The 18,672-nt window shown below is 47.2% G+C and overlaps 1 protein-coding gene across 1 annotated transcript in view; it reads right to left on the bottom strand.

The window, feature by feature from the left end:
• Positions 1-18,672, bottom strand: part of MYO3B (myosin IIIB) — a 331,588-nt gene that overhangs the window by 109,261 nt on the left and 203,655 nt on the right. Inside the window, exons 17-22 of the mRNA XM_062196326.1 lie at positions 17,411-17,537; positions 16,501-16,711; positions 14,777-14,924; positions 13,469-13,622; positions 12,280-12,368; positions 8,160-8,289 (exon numbers count right to left, since the gene is read on the bottom strand). Coding sequence (XP_062052310.1) covers positions 8,160-8,289; positions 12,280-12,368; positions 13,469-13,622; positions 14,777-14,924; positions 16,501-16,711; positions 17,411-17,537 — 859 coding nt within the window. The remainder of the gene's footprint in view (positions 1-8,159; positions 8,290-12,279; positions 12,369-13,468; positions 13,623-14,776; positions 14,925-16,500; positions 16,712-17,410; positions 17,538-18,672) is intronic.

Genomic DNA, 18,672 nt, shown 5'->3' with positions numbered 1-18,672 from the left:
TTTTTTTTTTTTGGAAAGAGTGGATAGTGAGAGAGAGAGACAGAGAGAAAGGTCTTCCTTTGCTGTTGGTTTACCCTCCAATGGCTGCTGCGGCCGGCGCATCGTGCTGATCTGAAGCCAGGAGCCAGGTGCTTCTCCTGGTCTCCCATGCGCGTGCAGGGTCCAAGGACTTGGGCTATCCTCCACTGCCTTCCTGGGCCATAGCAGAGAGCTGGCCTGGAAGAGGGGCAACCAGGACAGAATCCGGCGCCCCAACCGGGACTAGAACCCGGTGTGCCGGCGCCGCACGGCAGAGGATTAGCCTGTTAAGCCATGGAGCTGGCCATTAGGAGTCTTCTTAACAAATGTCCTCTCCTCTTGGGATTGAGGAGTCTAACATTGGACTTTCTCAAAGGTTAGGGCTAGCAGCTTCCTAACTGCCCAAAGCTAATATCTTCCCAACCTTCATCCCTCTTCTTCCTTCCAGTTGTTCATGCTCCAAAAGAAGTTTACAAGATAATTGCCTTATACTATTTATTCTCACTGCTGATCTAGTACTCGATTTAATTTTAATACAATAATTATTTAAGGTTTGGAACTAGGACACATAAAAACAAACTGAAAAAAAAAATAAGACCCAGAGTAGGCATCTGGCACAGTTGCTAATATGTTGCCCAGGAAACCTGCATCTTACATTGGGAGTGCCTGCTCTGCTCCTGATGCCAGCTTCCTGCTGGTATGCAACCTGGGGGGGTGGGCAGCAGGTGATGGTTCAGGTGGTTGGGGCACTACCACCCGTGCAACAGACTCAGACTAGGTTCCTGGCTTTGGCTTGGCCCAGCCCTGGCTGCTGTGGGTATTTGGAGAGTGAACCATTGAATGGAGTTTTCTCTCTCTCTCTCTCTCTCTCTCTCTCTTTACAGACTGTACTATTAAGAAAAACCCAAAAACATTGAATATCAATGTTCTAAAATGTAGATGCATAATTAACACTGTGACTTTCAATGCAGGATTCAGAATCACTCTAGAACTGAGAGTTGGGAGAGACACCAAGATGGTGGAATAAGAGAGGGCACTTACTGTGCTAGTCTTGGGGAAGACAGTCAAATAGTGTGGAGAGAGTGCAATCTCAGCCAAGAGTTAGGGAGAAAACGGTAGAAGAAACTATGAAAATTTCAAGGACACTGTGGATCTATGTGGAGAGTGTGGACACACACAACTCGGCAGCCAAGAGCCTCAGCATCAGCTTTGGAGAGTGAGGTGAGGCTAGACTACAGCAGCCCAAGCTACTGGTGATGAAGCTAAAAGAAAAGAACAAAAGCCTGGTGTGAGTCCAGCTTGGAACCCGGTGGGGGACAGTATACCTGCCAACCTAAAGGGAAAAAAGCAGGGGGGCACATTTCTCTCTCTTTGACCACCCAGCACCAGTGCCCTGTAACTAGCTGAGAGGAGGTAGATGCCATCTTGGGCTTACGTAACAGCTGTGCCAGCTCGTGTCTGTGCATCCAGCAACCAGCCAGGGGAGACACCTAAGTCCAGCTGGGAGAACTGACAGCGAGCTAGGTGCCTGTGACTGTGAGAGCCTTCTGTGCCAGGACTATGAAGACATTGTGGCTGCATATGAGGGTGAATGGTGTCACTAGATCTTTGGCCAGTCACTGTGGGCAGCTCTACACACCTGGGCTCCCTGATCCCCTGGTGAGGGTCATTGTTGCAGGATCCATGCTCACACCGAGGACTGCAAAGATCCTTTGTGTGGTTCTTATTGCAGTGTGAACTGGGTTTGTGACCAGGCATCGGTCTCCTTGGAGAAGAGGTGAGTGTGAGACTAGGCCAACAGAACAGATTAAACCACCACTCTGATTTTAAAAAAACAGAGAGATTTACCACACTCATCTTGAGTGTCCCCTTGGACACTCCCCTCATCCTGCAGCACTGAACAGAGCTCCCTGGTCACACGCAGCACATGTCTCAGGGCATTCACTGGAAGAGCAGACATTCCACTAAGCCACAGAGGCATAGTCTGAAGATAAAAGCCATCACAGGAGGTTAAAAAAAAAAAAAAAGTATCTCCAGAAATGCTTAAAAATAAAGGCAACAATTTAAGAAACAAGAATAGTGAAGACAACATGATGCATTCAAAGGAATATGACAACACTTCAATACTAGAATGTGAAAATGAAGAGACTGAAGAAATACCAGAAACAAATTCAAAAAATTGATCTTAGGATTACTTAGAAGTAAGCAGGGGGCCAGCACTGTGGCTAACTGGGTAATGCCACTGCCTGCAGTGCCAGCATCCCATATGGGTACTGGTTCGAGTCCTAGCTGCTCCACTTCCAGTCCAGCTCTCTGCTATGGCCTGGGAAAGCAGAATAAGATGGTCCAAGTCCTTGGGCCCCTGCATCCATATGGGAGACCCAGAAGAAGTTCCTGGCTCCTAGCTTTAGATCAGTGCAGCTCCAGCCATTGTAGCCAATTGGGGAGTGAATCAGCGGATGGAAGACCTCTCTTCTCTCTCTCTCTCTCTCTCTCTCTCTCTCTCTCTGCCTCTCCTTCTCTCTCTCTGTATAACTCTTTCAAATAAATAAATAAATCTTTACCAAAAAAGAAGGAGGAGGAGGGGGAGGGGGAGGGGGAGGGGGAGGGGGAGGAGGAGGAGGAAGAAGAGGAGGAGGAGGAGGAGGAGAAGAAGGAGGAGAAGGAGGAGGAGGAGGAAGAAGAGGAGGAGGAGGAGGAGGAAGAGGAGGAGGAGGAGGAGAAGGAGGAGAAGAAGAAGAGAATGGGGCCGGCGCTGCGGCACAGTGGGTTAACACTCTGGCTTGGAGTGCTGGCATCCCACATGGGTGCCAGTTGGGGTCCCAGCTTCTCCTCTTCCAGTCCAGCTCTCTGCTATGGCCTCGGAAAGCAATAGAAGATGGCCCAAATCCTTGGGCCTCTGTACCCACGTGGGAGACCCAGAAGAAGCTCCTGGCTCCTGATCAGCGCAGCTCCAGCCATTGTGGCCAATTGGGGAATGAACCGTTGGATGGAAGACCTCTCTTTCTCTCTCTCTCTCCTCTCTCTGTGTAACTCTGACTCTCGAATAAATAAATAAATAATCTTAAAAAAAGAAGAAGAGAAGTAAGCAGAAGCAAATCCACGAATTAAAGAAATCCATACATGACATAAATGAAAATTTTCCCATGAAATTGAGATATTAAAGAGAAATCAAAATGGAATATTAGAAATGAACAATTCAATAGATCAAATAAAAAAAATGCAGTGGAAAGCCTTATCAACAGACTAGGTGAGGCAGAAGAAAGAATATCCAAGCTAGAAGACAAATCTCTGGAAACTTTACAGTCAGATCAAAAAGAAAAATAATAATAATAAGAAGAAGAAATTAGAAAACTAAAAAACAGTGTGGGGGATTTATGGGATATTATCCAATGACTCAACATATGGAAATTAGGAGTTCCTGAAGGCATGGAAAGAGAGAATGGATTAGAAGGCTTTTTTAGTGAAATGATTATAGAAAACTTCCCTAATTTGGAGAAAGAAAGGGATGTCCAATTACAGGAAGCTCATAGAACTACTAATAGGCATGGCCAGAAAAGATCCTCATGGTACACTGCAGTCAAACTCTCCACAGTAATGAGAGAAAGGCCAGATTACTCTCAGAGGATCTCCAATTAGACTCACAGCAGACTTCTCATCAGAAACCCTACAGGCTAGGAGAGAATGGTGACATATATTCCAAGTCTTAAGAGAAAAGAACTGTCAACCCAGAAATATTGCACCTTGCAAAGCTCTCATTTATGAATGAAAGTGAAATAAAGACCTTCCATAACAAACAGAAATTGAAAGAATTTGTCAACACTTGTCCAGCCTTACAAAAGATGCTTAAGGATGTGCTACACACAGAAATATGTTCATCACTATGAAAGAAGGTGAAGGCAGAAAATCTCCCAGTAAAAGTACAAAGAGAATCCAAAGTAAACAATAGGAATATTTTTGGAAAAATGGCAGGGGCAAGTCACTACTTCTCAATAGTCACCTTGAATGTAAATGGCTTCAACTCTCCAATTAAAAGATACAGACTGGTTGAAGGGATTAAAAAACAAAACCCACCTATTTGTTGCCTACAAGAAACACATCTCACCAACAAAGATGCATGCAGACTGAAAGTTAAAGGATAGAGAAAGATAATCCATGCTAACAGAAATCCAAAAAGAGCTGGTGGAGCCAACCTAATATCAGAAAAAATAGACATTAACACAAAAACTGTTGAGAGAGACAAACAAGGGCGCTATGCAATGATTAAGGGATCAATTCAACAGGAAGATATGACTATAATAATTGCATATGCACCTAACTACAGGGCACCTGGCTATTTAAAGGAAGTGTTAATAGATTTAAAGGGACACATAGACTCCAATACAGTAGTAATGGGGGACTTCAATACCCCACTTTCAGCAATAGACAGATCAACCAGACAGAAAATCAACAAGGAAAAAACAGTTAATCGACACTATAGACCAAATGGACACAACAGATATCTATCAAATTTTTCGTGCTACAATTACAGAATACGCATTCTCCTCACCAGTGTGTGGAACTTTCTCTAGGATAGACCACAGGCTTGGCCAGAAAGCAAGTCTCAGCAAAGTAAAAAAAAAAAAAAAAAAAAAAAAATATATATATATATATATATATCAAAATCATACTATGCATCTTCTTGACTACAATGGAATGAAACTGCAAATCAACAACTCAAGAATCTTCAGAACTTTCTCTAGGATAGACCACAGGCTTGGCCATAAAGCAAGTCTCAGCAAAGTAAAAAAAAAAAAAAATATATATATATATATATAAAATCATACTATGCATCTTCTTGACTACAATGGAATGAAACTGCAAATCAACAACTCAAGAATCTTCAGAACATAGGCAAACACATGGAGACTGAAAAACATGCTCCTGAATGAACAGTGGGACACAGAAGAAATAAAAAAATTGTTGAGGAACAGTTTTTTTTATACTATTTGTTGAATTCTTTTTTTTTTTTTTTTTTGACAGGCAGAGTGGACAGTGAGAGAGAGACAGAGAGAAAGGTCTTCCTTTTTGCCGTTGGTTCACCCTCCAATGGCCGCCGCGGTAGCGCGCTGCTGCCGGCGCACCGCGCTGTTCCGATGGCAGGAGCCAGGTGCTTCTCCTGGTCTCCCATGGGGTGCAGGGCCCAAACACTTGGGCCATCCTCCACTGCACTCCCTGGCCACAGCAGAGAGCTGGCCTGGAAGAGGGGCAACCGGGACAGGATCGGTGCCCCGACCGGGCCTAGAACCCGGTGTGCCGGCGCCGCAAGGCGGAGGATTAGCCTGCTGAGCCACTATTTGTTGAATTCTTTACTTAGCATAGAGTTAATCTTCTGTGTATAAAGTTAATTGAAAATAGATTTTAGTAAAAAATAAGACTGGGAATAGGAGAGGAAGGAGGCAGAAGGGTGGGAGAATAGGTGGGAGGTGAGTACAGTGGGAAGAATCACTACATTCCTGAAGTTGTTTTTATAAAATGCATGAAATTTGTATGCCTTAAATAAAAGGGTTCAGGGGGAAAAATTAGAACTGAGCATTGAAAGTGAGACCGAACCCCTATAATGTAAAATCAGGACCCAGGTCATCTGTTTCCCTCAGCCCAAGGTGTCCTTGCCCGTCCTTTATCAAAGGAATTCACTGAATTGACAGAGTGGTACAGCTGGCCCTACCAGCTTCTAATCACCAGACCCGAGAAGCCATTTGCTTCTCCAATAGTCAAAACCTTGCTGGTCAGTATTGTGTGGAGGGGTCTGTGAAGGGGAATCCCAAGTCTGGGGCAGAAGGAAACCACCACTTATATGTGGCCCCACCACTACTCCAGACCAACTGGAGTCCGCCTGGCCACCATAAATTCCCTAAAGAGCATGGCATCAGCCACCAATCAAAGAAGGTCACAAGTTCCACTGACCAATCAGGAACTCGGGCACGAGCTAATCACACACCTCTGAGCCCCAATTTCAATCCATAAGAGCCTCTGCCACCAACTCTTCACTGAGCCTGAGAATTAAGCAATCGCTGCCCGGCTCCTTGCCCTGTGCTTTGCAATAAACACTTGCTTTCTCCCAAGGTCGGCGATCGGCTTTCTGTGCACTGGGAGAGCAGACCTAGCTGAGGGTTCTACACCAACACCTCCAGCTAGTTTGGGGGTGGTGGTGTTCAGCAACAAGGGCAACCATTGTCTGAAGCAGATTAACTTTAGTGCCCACTTTGCAACAGAAAGGGAAGGTAAAAGAAAATTCTAGTTACTTTATGGCAAAAACAAATCCTCTTCACCTCTATATCACCCTTGCTGTCTTCACAGGGCCTCGTTACTGGACGCTGTTCTATAAGTGTTTCTTAATTGAAGGTATTTTTACATGAATAATTCCAGAAAAAGGTAGCAGGACCATGCTAATTAGTTTTGATGTTTATTTGTGGTTTCTTAGTTAAATGCACAAGGTGGAGAAAACCAAGCTTAGGATTTCAAAAGAAATCATTATGCATGATATACAGGTAAGGAATGCAAGGAATATCAGGATGACAGGCCATCATGTTTGTTTCTAGCTTTATTTTACACGTGTGTTTCCTCCAGGTTGTATGGGTGCATTTTCAAGGAAATATTCAGAAAGATTTACAAGACAGCAGGAAGGCTCTTTGGGAGAAAAGGAAAGAAAAAATTAAAAGAAAAAGAAGCAGGAGCAGGAGCGGGACTCTCTTTGTTCCTGTTCCTCCCCACGTGAAGGAGAGTCCAGGGGAAAACAGGCGCGCAGTGCAGCCTTACTTTCTGCAGAGCGCCACCTAGTGGTCTATTCTGAGAAATTGTTTTTGTTTTTGCCAAAGGTTGAAAAATCGGAAATTTCAAAATTGTGAACAGATTTGACAAGTCGTTACTCACTTTTATGAGAGGGTGTAAATGCCAGTGGAAGAATCATTTGGACAGCTTTTTATTTCAGAGGGGGTTCCCTATTAATAAATGGCCATGTCTTTGCCTACACACAAAAATCATTTGACAAGGAGCCTACACCCCTCAGTCTCTGTTGAAGAAATACCAGCCAGCTCTCCCCACACCTGCCCCCCAGCTCCCCGGAAGCCAGAATGAATGAAATCCTGGCTGTCCCCAAGAGAGGTCTGGAAAGGAAGCTGGAGGGCAGCCTTCAGATGATCCCCTGCTGCTAGTTTTGTTTCAACTTTCCTTCCATTTAAGAGGAAGCAAAGATTGTAGACTGCAGCTCTTTGTTTTCTGAGCTGGGCTTTTCATTCCTCTACAAGTAGCTCTGCCTGCCTGGTGGCTCTCTCAGCAGGCAAACGCCCCAGGCTGGACATGGGTGCCAGTGATTTCAAGGGTGATATACAGAAAGAAGATGAAATGATGAGCCACAAGGGGATGTCTGCCCCTCCTTTCTTAAAAGCACACTCACTGCTACTTCTAGACACAGCCTCAAACACATGAAACCCTGGAGTGCAGAACTGGGAGAACATGGAGTCAGCTGCCTAGCAAAGGCCACAACATCCTGTGTAAATCCAAGGAGCTGGAACCAACTAGAAGTTCCCTTCATGGGTCCTGGTTTCCTGTGTCTTGAGATGAGGACTAACTGAGCAGTGGATCAAGATCATGTACACCCCAGGTCGCTTAGGAGAGCTGTAGGGTGGGGTCAACAATTGGGTGGGAAGTCAGACAAAGTGACCTCTGAGGATCCCATGCCCAGCTGACATTGGATTCTCCACACTCCTTTCACTAGGAGGCATACGTGAATAGAAATGATCTTCCCAGAAGTTCGAGGTCAACAGACCACATATGAGTGGTTAGCATGCATTGATGATTGCATATGGTTTTATAAATGGAAGAATAAAAAATGGCAGACAGAGAAATTGAGACATCTAAGAGCTGAGGTTGTGGGGAGTATGCTTGCGGGTGTTTGCAAGTCTGTGTGTACACACATGTATAGATGCTCATTCTCTCCCATTAAATCATGAACAAAACACTTTCTTTTTCTAGAATTTAGGTAAATCCTTACGTTTCAATGTTTGTAGAGCAGGACGCGCAGTATTTAGACACTAACTGGAAAAGGCCACCTGGTTTTGTACAAGCATTAGGATCACAGCTGGTGAGGGGTTCCCAGGTACCTGTTTTGGTCAAAGGGATTGAGAAGAGTTGCTGAAGAAGTTTGTTTTCGGATGTCCTCAGGACCACAACCACATCAGCTGGGAGAGTGTCTCTGTTTTTCTCAAGAACCCCAGAAGCATCATATAACACCTGCAACACAAAAAGCAAATAGCAACTTAGCCAAATCAACCATCCAGTGCTGGCAGCACCAACAAGAGGGCTGGTGAGTCATTAATCAAATTCTGTGTAAGACTCATCTTGACACAGCCATGCAGTTCTTTGTAAAAATTTCCGTTGACTTGTTTATTTTTATTTAGTTGAACTGGGAGTTGGGGGGTGGGGTGGGGAAGAGAGATCACTCACATCTGCTGGTTCACTCCCTACATGCCTGCAATAGCCAAGGATGGGTCAGGTTGAAGCCAGGAGTTCAGAACTAAACCCGGGTTGGCGCTGTGGTGCAGCAGGTTAAAGCCCTGGCCTGAAGCGCTGGCATCCCATGTGGGCGCCGGTTCTAGTCCCGGTTGCTCCTCTTCCAGTCCAGCTCTCTGCTGTGGCCTGGGAAAGCCATACAAGATGGCCCCAGTCCTTGGGTCCCTGTTCCCACATGGGAGACCCAGAAGAAGCTCCTGGCTTCAGATCGGTGCAGCTCTGGCTGTTGCAGCCATCTGGAGAGTGAACCAGTGATGAAAGACCTCACTTTCTGTCTCTACCTCTCTCTGTAACTCTCTTTCAAATAAATAAAATAAATCTTTTTTTTTTTAAAGAATTAAACCCACATCTCTGTGCTGGCATTGTGTTACAGGTGGTTAAGCCACCTTCTGCAGTGCCCACATCCATATGGGCACTGGTTCAAGTCCAATCTGTTCTACTTCTGATCTAGCTCTCTGCTAATATGCCTGGGAAGACGGCCCAAGTGCTTGGGCCCCTGCACCCATGTGAGAGACCTGGATGGACTTTCAGGCTCCTGGTTTTGGCCTGGCCCAGCCCCAGCTGTTGTGGCCATTTAAGGAGTGAATCAGCAGATAGAAGACCTCTCTTTCTCTCCTTCTAACTCTGCCTTTCAAATAAATAAATAAATCTTTTTTTAAAAAAAATTATGGGACTTTCACTGTGGCACAGCGGGTTAATGCCCTGGCCTGAAGTGCTGGCATCCCATATGGGAGCCAGTTCGAGACCCAGCTGCTCCACTTCTGATCCAGCTCTCTGCTATGGCCTGCGAAAGCAGTAGAAGATGGCCCAAGCCCTTGGGCCCCTGCACCCATGTGGGAGACCCAGAAGAAGTTCCTGGCTCCTAGCTTCAGATCAGCACAGCTCCAGTCATTGCGGCCAATTGGGGAGTGAACCACCTGATGGAAGACATCTCTCTCTCTCTGTCTCTGTCCTCTCTCTGTGTAACTCTCTCAAATAAATAAATCAATCTTTTAAAAAAATCTATATAAATCTACGTCTTCCATATGGGTGGCAAGGACACACTACATGAGCCATACCCTGATGCCTCCGAGGATGCATGTTAGCAAGAAGCTGGATTGGAAGCAGAGCAGTCGGGACTCAAACCAAGTACTCCAACTTGGAATGGGGGCATCCATAGTAGTGCACCAACTGCCCACCATAACTGTGCTTTTATTTCCAGAGCACCAGAGACAAAGAAACGTTTGGTAATTTTGGCAGGCTAGTTTATCTTACTACTTGTCCAGTTGCTCTCTGAAGAAAAGAATCCAATCAAAGATACATCACGTCAGAAGTGAGCACTGGGCCTAGCAATTAAGACGCCTGCATCTCATACTGAAGTGCCTTCATTCAATGCCTGCCTTGGCTCCCGATCCCACTTGCATGTTAATATGGATCTTGGGGAAGCACTGGTGATGGCTCAAGTAATCAGCTTCCTGCCACCCACATGGGAGACTTGGATTGAGTTATCAGATCCAGTCTTCTACCTTGGCGCTGGTATGGGCACTGGTTCAAGTCCTGGCTGCTTCACTTCCAATCCAGCTCTCTGCTGTGGCCTAGGAAAGCAGTAGAAGACGGCTCAAGTCCTTGGGCCCCTGCACCCACATGAGAGACCTGGAAAAAGCTCCTGGCTCCTAGCTGCAGATCGTCACGGCTCCTGACATTGTGGCCAACTGGGGAGTAAACCAGTGGATGGGAGACTTCTCTCTCTGTCTCTGCCTCTCCTCCTCTCTCTGTGTAACTCTGACTTTCAAATAAATAAGTCTTTAAAAAAAAAAAAGATAAATCATATCAGAATAATCAAAATACATCAGGCCCCTACTCTGTGCAAAGCATCCCTCCTGGAGGCAAGCTTCACTTCATTGGTAGGCAAGCAGAGGCCGTGACAGAGCTGAAGCAAGTGCCATGGTCTCAGACTGCGCAAGTGGTAGGCTGGCATCAAAGCCCAGGCAGCCCGGGTGCATGCTCATCGCCACTGTCCTCTCACTGCCTACCAAGAAACTCATGGGATCTGAATGCTTGCTCAAGGATGTGGAGCCGTTCTCAGAAGACAAGGGTCCAGTTCAGAGAAATGTTAAGTATAGCCCTTGGGAATCACTTATTTACACATAAACTTTGCATGGCAAATGGATTCAGCAAAGGACACAGAACCCAGAGAGAAAAGGATCCTTTCTTCTCTAAAAACAAGAAAGAGAAAGAGGGAAGAAGAAGACCGGGCAGGAAATAGGTGTGAAAGGACAGAGAAAGGCAGAGAGGGGTGAGATAAACAGAACCGGACTGGGAGGCAGAGGCAGGCTGGAGGTTGGTGTTCATTCAGAGAACATTAAGGAAGGGGTCTGGGCAGGTGTGATGGTGCAGGATGCTAAGCCCCCATGCTGGAATGCCCACATTCCACAGCCGAGTGTCTAGCATTCAGTCCCGGCTCCTCTGCTTCTGCTCTAGCTTCCAGCTAGTGCACCTGGGAGGCAGCAGGTGACGGCTAAAGTACCTGAGTTCCTGCCACCCATGGAGGCCAGATGGAGTTCCTGCTTCCTGGCTTCAGCCTGGTGCAGTACCAGCTGTTGCAGCCATTTGGGCAGTGAACCAATGGATAGAAGCTCTGTCAGTGTCTTTAAGATGAATTAAAAATACATATATTTTTTAAAAGACAAGGGATCTTCATAAGTTCATAGAAAATGTGTATTGTGAAAAAACTAAGGGTTTCAAAAATTTTTGCACAAAAATACACTCATATTTTAATTCCATTTTCCATGAACTTTTTTGTGGCCAGATATCAGTGCTAAGGTGAATGAAATAGTTAAGAGTAAAAATTGGATTGCAATTATTAACAAAGAAATGAAAATATAACACGGAGAGGAAAGCAGTCTTCCTTCCTTACATTAGAATTGCCTTTTAACCGTCAGCCACCAGGCAAAGTTAATTTAAATGCTATGCTATGAATATGAAAGATCATTTTGATATATCTTGAATCAACAAAGTAATAAAAAATGCCTTTCATTAAACTCCTACCCCTTCTCTGGGCCCAGGGCCTCAGCAAACTCCACAGGAACCAATTAGCCATAATTCACATGGCTCCTTTGGGAGTTACACGTGCAATGAGTTGTTGGCTATGGGACCAGAGGGTTTCCTGAGTCAGTCACTAATCTGCTTCAGGAACTTGAAATGGAGACGGAGGCACAGCGTATGAAAAGTGGAAATTCCAGTTAATGTTATAAAAGCTTAACATCTGGATGGTGGAGGGGTTGTTTGTTTTTTCCTTTTCAGCTGCACAGTTTTGGTGGCCTGCAGACATATGCTTACGGGGCTACACATGGAGCCCCACTGTGATATTCACCCTCCTCTGTTACCTACCCTCTGCAAATGACTTCCGAATGTGAACGTTCACCACTGCACACTGTGAAAAGCTGTAATATGTTCTCTCTCTGGAGAGCTGCCAGTTCTAGGCCATAGCTCAGGTGAGAAGCAGATGGCAGCTCTGTGGGCCACCCCAGCGGGAAATTACTTCTATGCCACGGGTAGCTTGATGTGAGTGGCACCACTGAGAAAGTTGGGGAACGACGATTGGGTGTCCAAGAAGAAAGAACTAAAAAGGGACAGAAATCTGCCAGCAATTTCGTGAGCAGTGCTGACTGGGTGATAGGGACAGTAACGCTTCGTCAAACTCGGGTCTAGTAACCGCCACAGTCGCCTCACCTTGCCAGCATAGTGCTGAATGCCAAAGCACAGCTCCACTCCTTTGGGCCGCCAGAAGTATTTGCATCGCAGATGGTCTTCGCATTTGTCTGTGTGGACGTGCATGTTGGAAAGTTACAATATGAATGATTTCTTTTTCCAAACGAAAACACTCTTAAGCCATGAAAGACTCAGAATAAAGGATCTCAGATGAGTCTGGTACTACCACTGTGGGTACAAGCATGCATGCATCACCCTATGGGTGATCGTTCACGATCTGGACTTTGCTGAGTTACTTAGGGTTCGTTTCAGTGTCAGGCTGCACCCCAGATCATACGTTCTCCTGCTGTCACTAAAGACTCCTGGTGTGGACATTAATGACACCAGGGGCCCTGCCAAGTTGCTTGAGAACCCTGAGGTTACCAGTGGGAGGCAGACCACCCTGGCTTAAACCCACCTTGGAAACTTGCGATGAGATTGCAGATAAAAGGAAACCACAGAGCATGGCCATTTCCCACAGATCCGCTTTCCATCTGGGGAAAAGGCTTCACACTTGCTGTTCCTTCCTCAACAATGTTTGCCCTGTCGTGGTCATCACTGAGAGCCTACCAGGTGTGGGTCTGCCCTGAGCACTAACGGGATGCGAGGACTGGGGCATCTCCCAGTCTAAGCGAGGGACAAAGCAGGTGTGGAGCACAGGAAACTCGAGAAGGAGGTCGAGAGCAACAGAGGGAAGACAGGAGGGCCTCTGGGGCTGGCAGGAGGTGTCCTATCTTCCTCCCCTGATCCAGGGGATGCAAAGAAGACAAAATTAGCCGGTCGGTCCAGGATGGAAAGGAAGGGAGGAATCTGCACTAACTTGGGCTAGAGGTGGATGAGCGAGCTCCAGGCAAAGGCAAAAGACAGGGACACCAAAGACAAGGGGGCCGGGACTGGCTCTGGGCAACAAGGGAGAGGAAACTGGAAAACCGATGTCGGCTCCGGGTTTGTGATGGCAGCGATGGGAAAGTGGGAGGGGTTCAGGGATGATGATGGCTGTAAGACACAAATTCTGCCAGAACATTTGAGTTCAATCAAAAACAGGGTGTCTACTTTTACAATCCATCAGGTAGCCAAAAGATTGTAAGGTAAACCCACCCACGCACACCCGGGATGACATGAACAGGTTCTGCTCTTGTGTGTGTGTGCCTTTGGTCCCAAAGGTACCTACCAACCAAGGTCTGGTCAGTTGCTTGGGGAAACCGGCTCTCCTCATCCAAAAGTGCAAGCAGGCCCAGGGGTTTCTGGAGGAACATGTCCAGGAGAGGCCGATTGTCCTCATACTCCACGGGCACCGCATCGATGCCCTCGCTCTGGTACTCCACCTGCAGGGAGACACACTGTGGCTCTCTCCAGTCCAAACAGGCCTGCCTACCACCAGGAGACCTGGCATCGACTCTCTGGCTCTGGCAACATTGAAGGCCCGTGGGGTCAGGGTGTGTATCTCCTGTCTTGTCTGCGTATCACACCACTGAGGCTGTGCAACAGCTGTCTCCCAGACACAGACTCGGAAGCTCTTCATTTAGAAACAAACCTAGAAAGGAAGTGAACCTGGAAAGAAAACCGTTTGGGTGACACAGAACACAGACTCCTACCCTTTGTCAGGGAATCACCCAAGGGCTAGAAAACTGGAAAAAAAAAATTAAAAAAAAAAAAAAAAAAAAAAAAAAAACCTCTGGATTCCCCAGGGAAATAAATGGAAGGTGCCGGGGCTGAAACAAAGGCCATGGCTGTGTAGGGCAGCTCTAGGGATAGAATCAATACCAGGATTTTTACTCCACATCTGGTTGATCGCATCACAGCGTACTCTGTGTGTCTGCATTAAGACAGTAGCCCTGCATCCACGGGGCTTGAGCAGACTGTTTTGCTACTGCAGCTCCTTCATACAAAAGGGAGTCTTGGGGTTTAAGTAAGGATTTGGGTGGAGCAGACTCTACTTCACAAGCTGTGGTCACAGGGAAAGGGCCTGAGCCCTTGGGCCCAGCAGCTTCTTGCTCTGCTTTAAGTGTCATGAAACGCACAGGGGAAAGACTTCCATTTCTGGGAAACTGAGACCAGATCTTACTCCTCCCTGGAATCGCCCCTGGTTCCTGTAGGATCGGGCACACAAGATCGGGATGGCCAGCACAGGAGCAAGGGACCCATGTCCTGAATTCAAGAGCATCCTGTGACGTTCTGCACACAATCATGGACCGTTTTTGTTAAAGTAGAAGACAAGGGGGCGATGGACCTGAAAGAGTTTCAAAGGGAGATTTAAACAGTGGGCTTGTCACCGTCCCACTCCGGTGAAGAAATGCATCCTTCAGCAGCTCTCAGCACCTCTTCTGCTCCAGACTGAATTTAAGTGTGGGTGTACTGTGACGGCACGCCTCGCCAGCGGTTTTCCTCCCGTCTTTGACCTGCTGTGTTAGCCTACAGGGTTCTGGGAGCCACCTCTGCCCTCCCGCGTGCGCTTAGCTGCTTCACAGTCCCCGCTGACCTGCTCAAGAGCAAAAACGTGCTGATTGAAGTAGTACTGGATCTGCTCGTTGGCGATGTTGATACAGAGCTGCTCAAAGGAATTCCTCTGAAAGTTCTCGAACCCGAAGATATCCAGGATCCCCACGTTCATTCCGTCGTCCGCGTGACTGAATGAGAGATAAGAGGAAGCCTCTTTGGAGCCAGAACACCCCCGATGAGAACATACGTGCCCCAAGGTCCTCCCGCCCCCACACCCTGACCCTCCTTGTGGGAGGCTATTCCCCCACCTCTGAGAGGAGCCACGGCTCAGGCGGTAGGTGATGTGTTCCTTGTCTTTCAATGGTTTCTTTTCTTTCTTTCTTTTTTTTTTTTTTTTTTTTTTTTTTTTTAGCAGTAGAGTCCTTTTACATCTCACTCAGAGCCCCTCACACAAAGCAGGTGAAAGAGGAAGCGCTCTGTGTGAGGGGCTGAGGCACTGGCTCACACATTCCTCCATCTCCCAACCCTCGAAGCTGAATGGGATGATGCCCATTCTTCTACCCTATAGGAAAAGCACCGATGCTTGGGAAACAACCCCGAGTCCTCGGGGCAAGCAGGGCAAGCAGGTTAAGCAGCCGTTCATCACAGGGGCATTCCAGATCGGAGCACCAGTTACAGAACGGGCTGCTGCGCTTCCGGTCCAGCTCCCTGCTGGGAAAGTAGTGGAAGATGGCCTGGGTGCTTGGGCCCCTGCACCCACAGGGGAGACATGGAAGAAACTCCTGGCTCCTGGCTTTAGCCTGGCCCAGCCCCAGCTATTGCAGTCATTTGGGGAGCGAACCAGCAGGTTGAAGATCCCCTCTAACCCCCACCCAGCTCTCCCCAAGGCACTCCCCTAAACCCTTCCCCCATCACTCTGCTTTCCAAATGAATAAATCAACTTTTTTCTTTTTTAAATGTATTTACTTTTTAGGAAATTAAAGGGAAACCAAATAGAATACAAGAGAACAGAGGCAGAGTTGCAAATGGGCTCTGGCCACAGTCAACCTTTTTCTTTAACAACAACAACAAGGAGTTGTATAGAAGTAATAATTTAAGAGTCTGAGCTTCAGAACTCTCCATGAAGTGCCTCGCTTGACTCTACCAATGACACCATAAGGTTACCATTGCTCCCATCTTACAGATGGGAAGGCAGTGACTTAGAATGTGCAACTGATCAAGCTACATATCTTGGATGCAACCCGTTTGTCCAGCTCTCAGCCAAGCCTATTCTCCCTCTCTCTCTGATAAAGTGCATTTATTTACTTGAACTGCAAAGTTACAGAGAGAGAGAGGGAGAGACAGATCTTCCATCTGCTGGTACATTCCCTAAATGGCTACAACTAGCCAAAGCCAGGAGCATGGAACTCCACCCGGGTCTCACATGTGGGTGCAGGGGTCTAAGCACTTGGGCCATCTTTTGCTGCTTTCTCAGGCACATTAGCAGGGAGCTGGATCAGAAGTAGAGCAGCTTAACCGCTGGGCCCCCCTGCTGGCCCCCAAGCCTATTCTCTTAAACCCTATACTTGAGCGGCTCCATCACTATCCCCTCTCAGGCAGGAGCACATTGTGTTTAACAGCCCCGTTGCATCTTTTCCAGGAGAAGGCCTCAGAGTGTTGCTAAAGAAAGCCCCAGAGAGGACCAGATGCTTCTGTTGCAGACTCCGAGAGACACTGAGGCTGACGACAGCTCTCCCGAGGCCTCTGCTCCCGGGGTGAACTTGCCATATGTTTTTGTCCGGCTGCAGGAGCGTATTGATGCGATTCACAATCCAGCTGAACAGCCTCCCGTACAGGGCTTTGGCCATGGCGTCGCGGACATCGGCAGCCCTGTCGACAGTGTTGGCGCGGACGATGGTCTCGCCGCGGGTGACCACGCAGTGGGAGGTCAGGGCTTCCTGCAGCTCTTCCGGACTGATGCCCAGAACAGAGGCAGCTGGAACGAAGAGCAGGGAGGACACTGGAGCATGGGGCCACGCCCACAGTCAGTCAGTGTTTATTCAGTGCTGGGTGCCTCAGAGTCAGAGACAATCAAGCAGAGCCCTAACCTTCCAGAAAGTTCTTTGGGGCTGCTTGACCTAAGAAGAGGCGGCAGGCAGTGTTTTGGCAAGTAAGTTGGAAGAAGAGCTACAGATCGCATTCCACTCCTAGAGCCACAGAGTACATTAGTCTGTTAAGGGCCCTGAACAGCACTGCCGCTGAGCACAAAGACTTTAGAGAAATCAGCTTGCTTGTGTTTTATAGCTGAGGATTCTCACTCCTTAGGCCAGCATAATTACCTGCGGAACTTAAACAGTGAACAGGTGTCTGCTTTCCCTCCTGCAGATGCAGTCTCTGGATTCTGAATGGGTTCCGACCCCACAAATACATAAATAATATATTTTTAATGTGTAGATGATTTTCAAAAGCAGCCAAGGTTGAGAACCACTGCCCACGGTTGTCTGCCATGGAGCTCTTTTCTGCAGAAACCCACTTGCAGCTTCCAGGAGGAACGCTGATGTTCCAGGGGCACTGCTCAGTGAGAACACCCAGAGCCAGGAGCAGGACGAGGATCCGCTGCCCTGTGTTCTAGAGTGTCTTCACAAATGACCCAAGTGAAAGAAACTCAGACTTCGGCTACCTAAGCGTCAATTACCGTTTTCCAAAGCTTCGGCATCAGGCACCTCACTTTTGTCAGTCTGATGCTGAGAGGAGATGGCTGCAAACTCAATGTTTCCAATATTCAGAATTCCAGCCAGGATCCTGTATACTGAGTACACCTCCTAGACAGGACACCAAGAACCATGTTAGAAGATCCTGGTCACTCAAATTCAGTGAACCACTAGCTCTGTGGTAGAAATTGCTAGGTGTCCACTTGGGTGCATTTTCCCCCTTTTCTTGGGTACACAGTCGGACAGATTTCCCAGCTCCCCAGCAGTCAGGGTGGCTATGTAATTGAATTTTAACAATGGAGCCAGCAGAATGATGTAGGCCGTTTCTAAGTACAGACTTCTGGGCAGAGCACCTGCCTCCTGCAAGCTTGCTTTCTTACTCTGGCTGGCTGGAACTCTAGCAACCCAGCTCAACCACGCCGTTCAAGAGGATGCTGCTTCCGGCCCATAATCCCAGGCAGCGGGGTGGCTTTGTAAACTGAACCTCTTGCCTTGGAATGGTTATGCAAGAGACACCTGATCTTTGTTCTTTAGCTTTTACCCTAATGAATACCAGTTCCCAAATACAGATAAGGTCCTTTCTTCAAAGCAAAAGAGGAGATGCTCCCTGAACCTCTTTTGAATGTATCTTTTATGAATTAGCTGTGAGAACATTTACTGATGACTCATCAGATCATTTTGAACTTAAATGATGGAGTACATTGTTATGAACAAAATCAGAGAATATTTTGAAAGAGTCACAAGAATTTACCTGTGATATAATAAGAAATATAAATTGGGTCTTTGTCCCCAGTCCCTGTCCCTGGAGCTTCTAAGCCCTTGTAACTGTCTCTGTGATGGGGTGACAGGAGTTTTTTGTTAGGTGCAGCAAGTCCTTTTCAACCATATGTGAGTTGATGCTAAGAAGGTGACTCTTGGGGGGCCTCTAGGTAGATTCAGGATGGAGGCTGGTTGCCAAAGGAACCAACTATATGATTAGAAGATGGGAACTCTCACTTCCCACCCTGCTAACCTCTAGAGGGGCAGGGGGCTGGAGCCTGAGTTAGTCGTCAGATTACGCACAAGGAGTGAAACCTTTGCATTATGTGTTCTGGGATGCTGGGAGGGTGGTGTGCCCAGAAAGCATGGAAGTTCTCAGCTCTTTCCAACATGCCTTGCCCTGTGCATTTTTTCCAATGAGATATTTCTAGGAAACCAGACATCAGTAAATCAAGTGTTTTCCTGAATTCTATGAGCCATTCTAGCA

Source organism: Lepus europaeus, chromosome 1 (assembly GCF_033115175.1).
Source record: "Lepus europaeus isolate LE1 chromosome 1, mLepTim1.pri, whole genome shotgun sequence".
Taxonomy (NCBI): Eukaryota; Metazoa; Chordata; class Mammalia; order Lagomorpha; family Leporidae; genus Lepus; species Lepus europaeus.
Note: the sequence above shows the minus strand (reverse complement) of the source record. Positions and strands in the feature narration are given on the sequence as shown.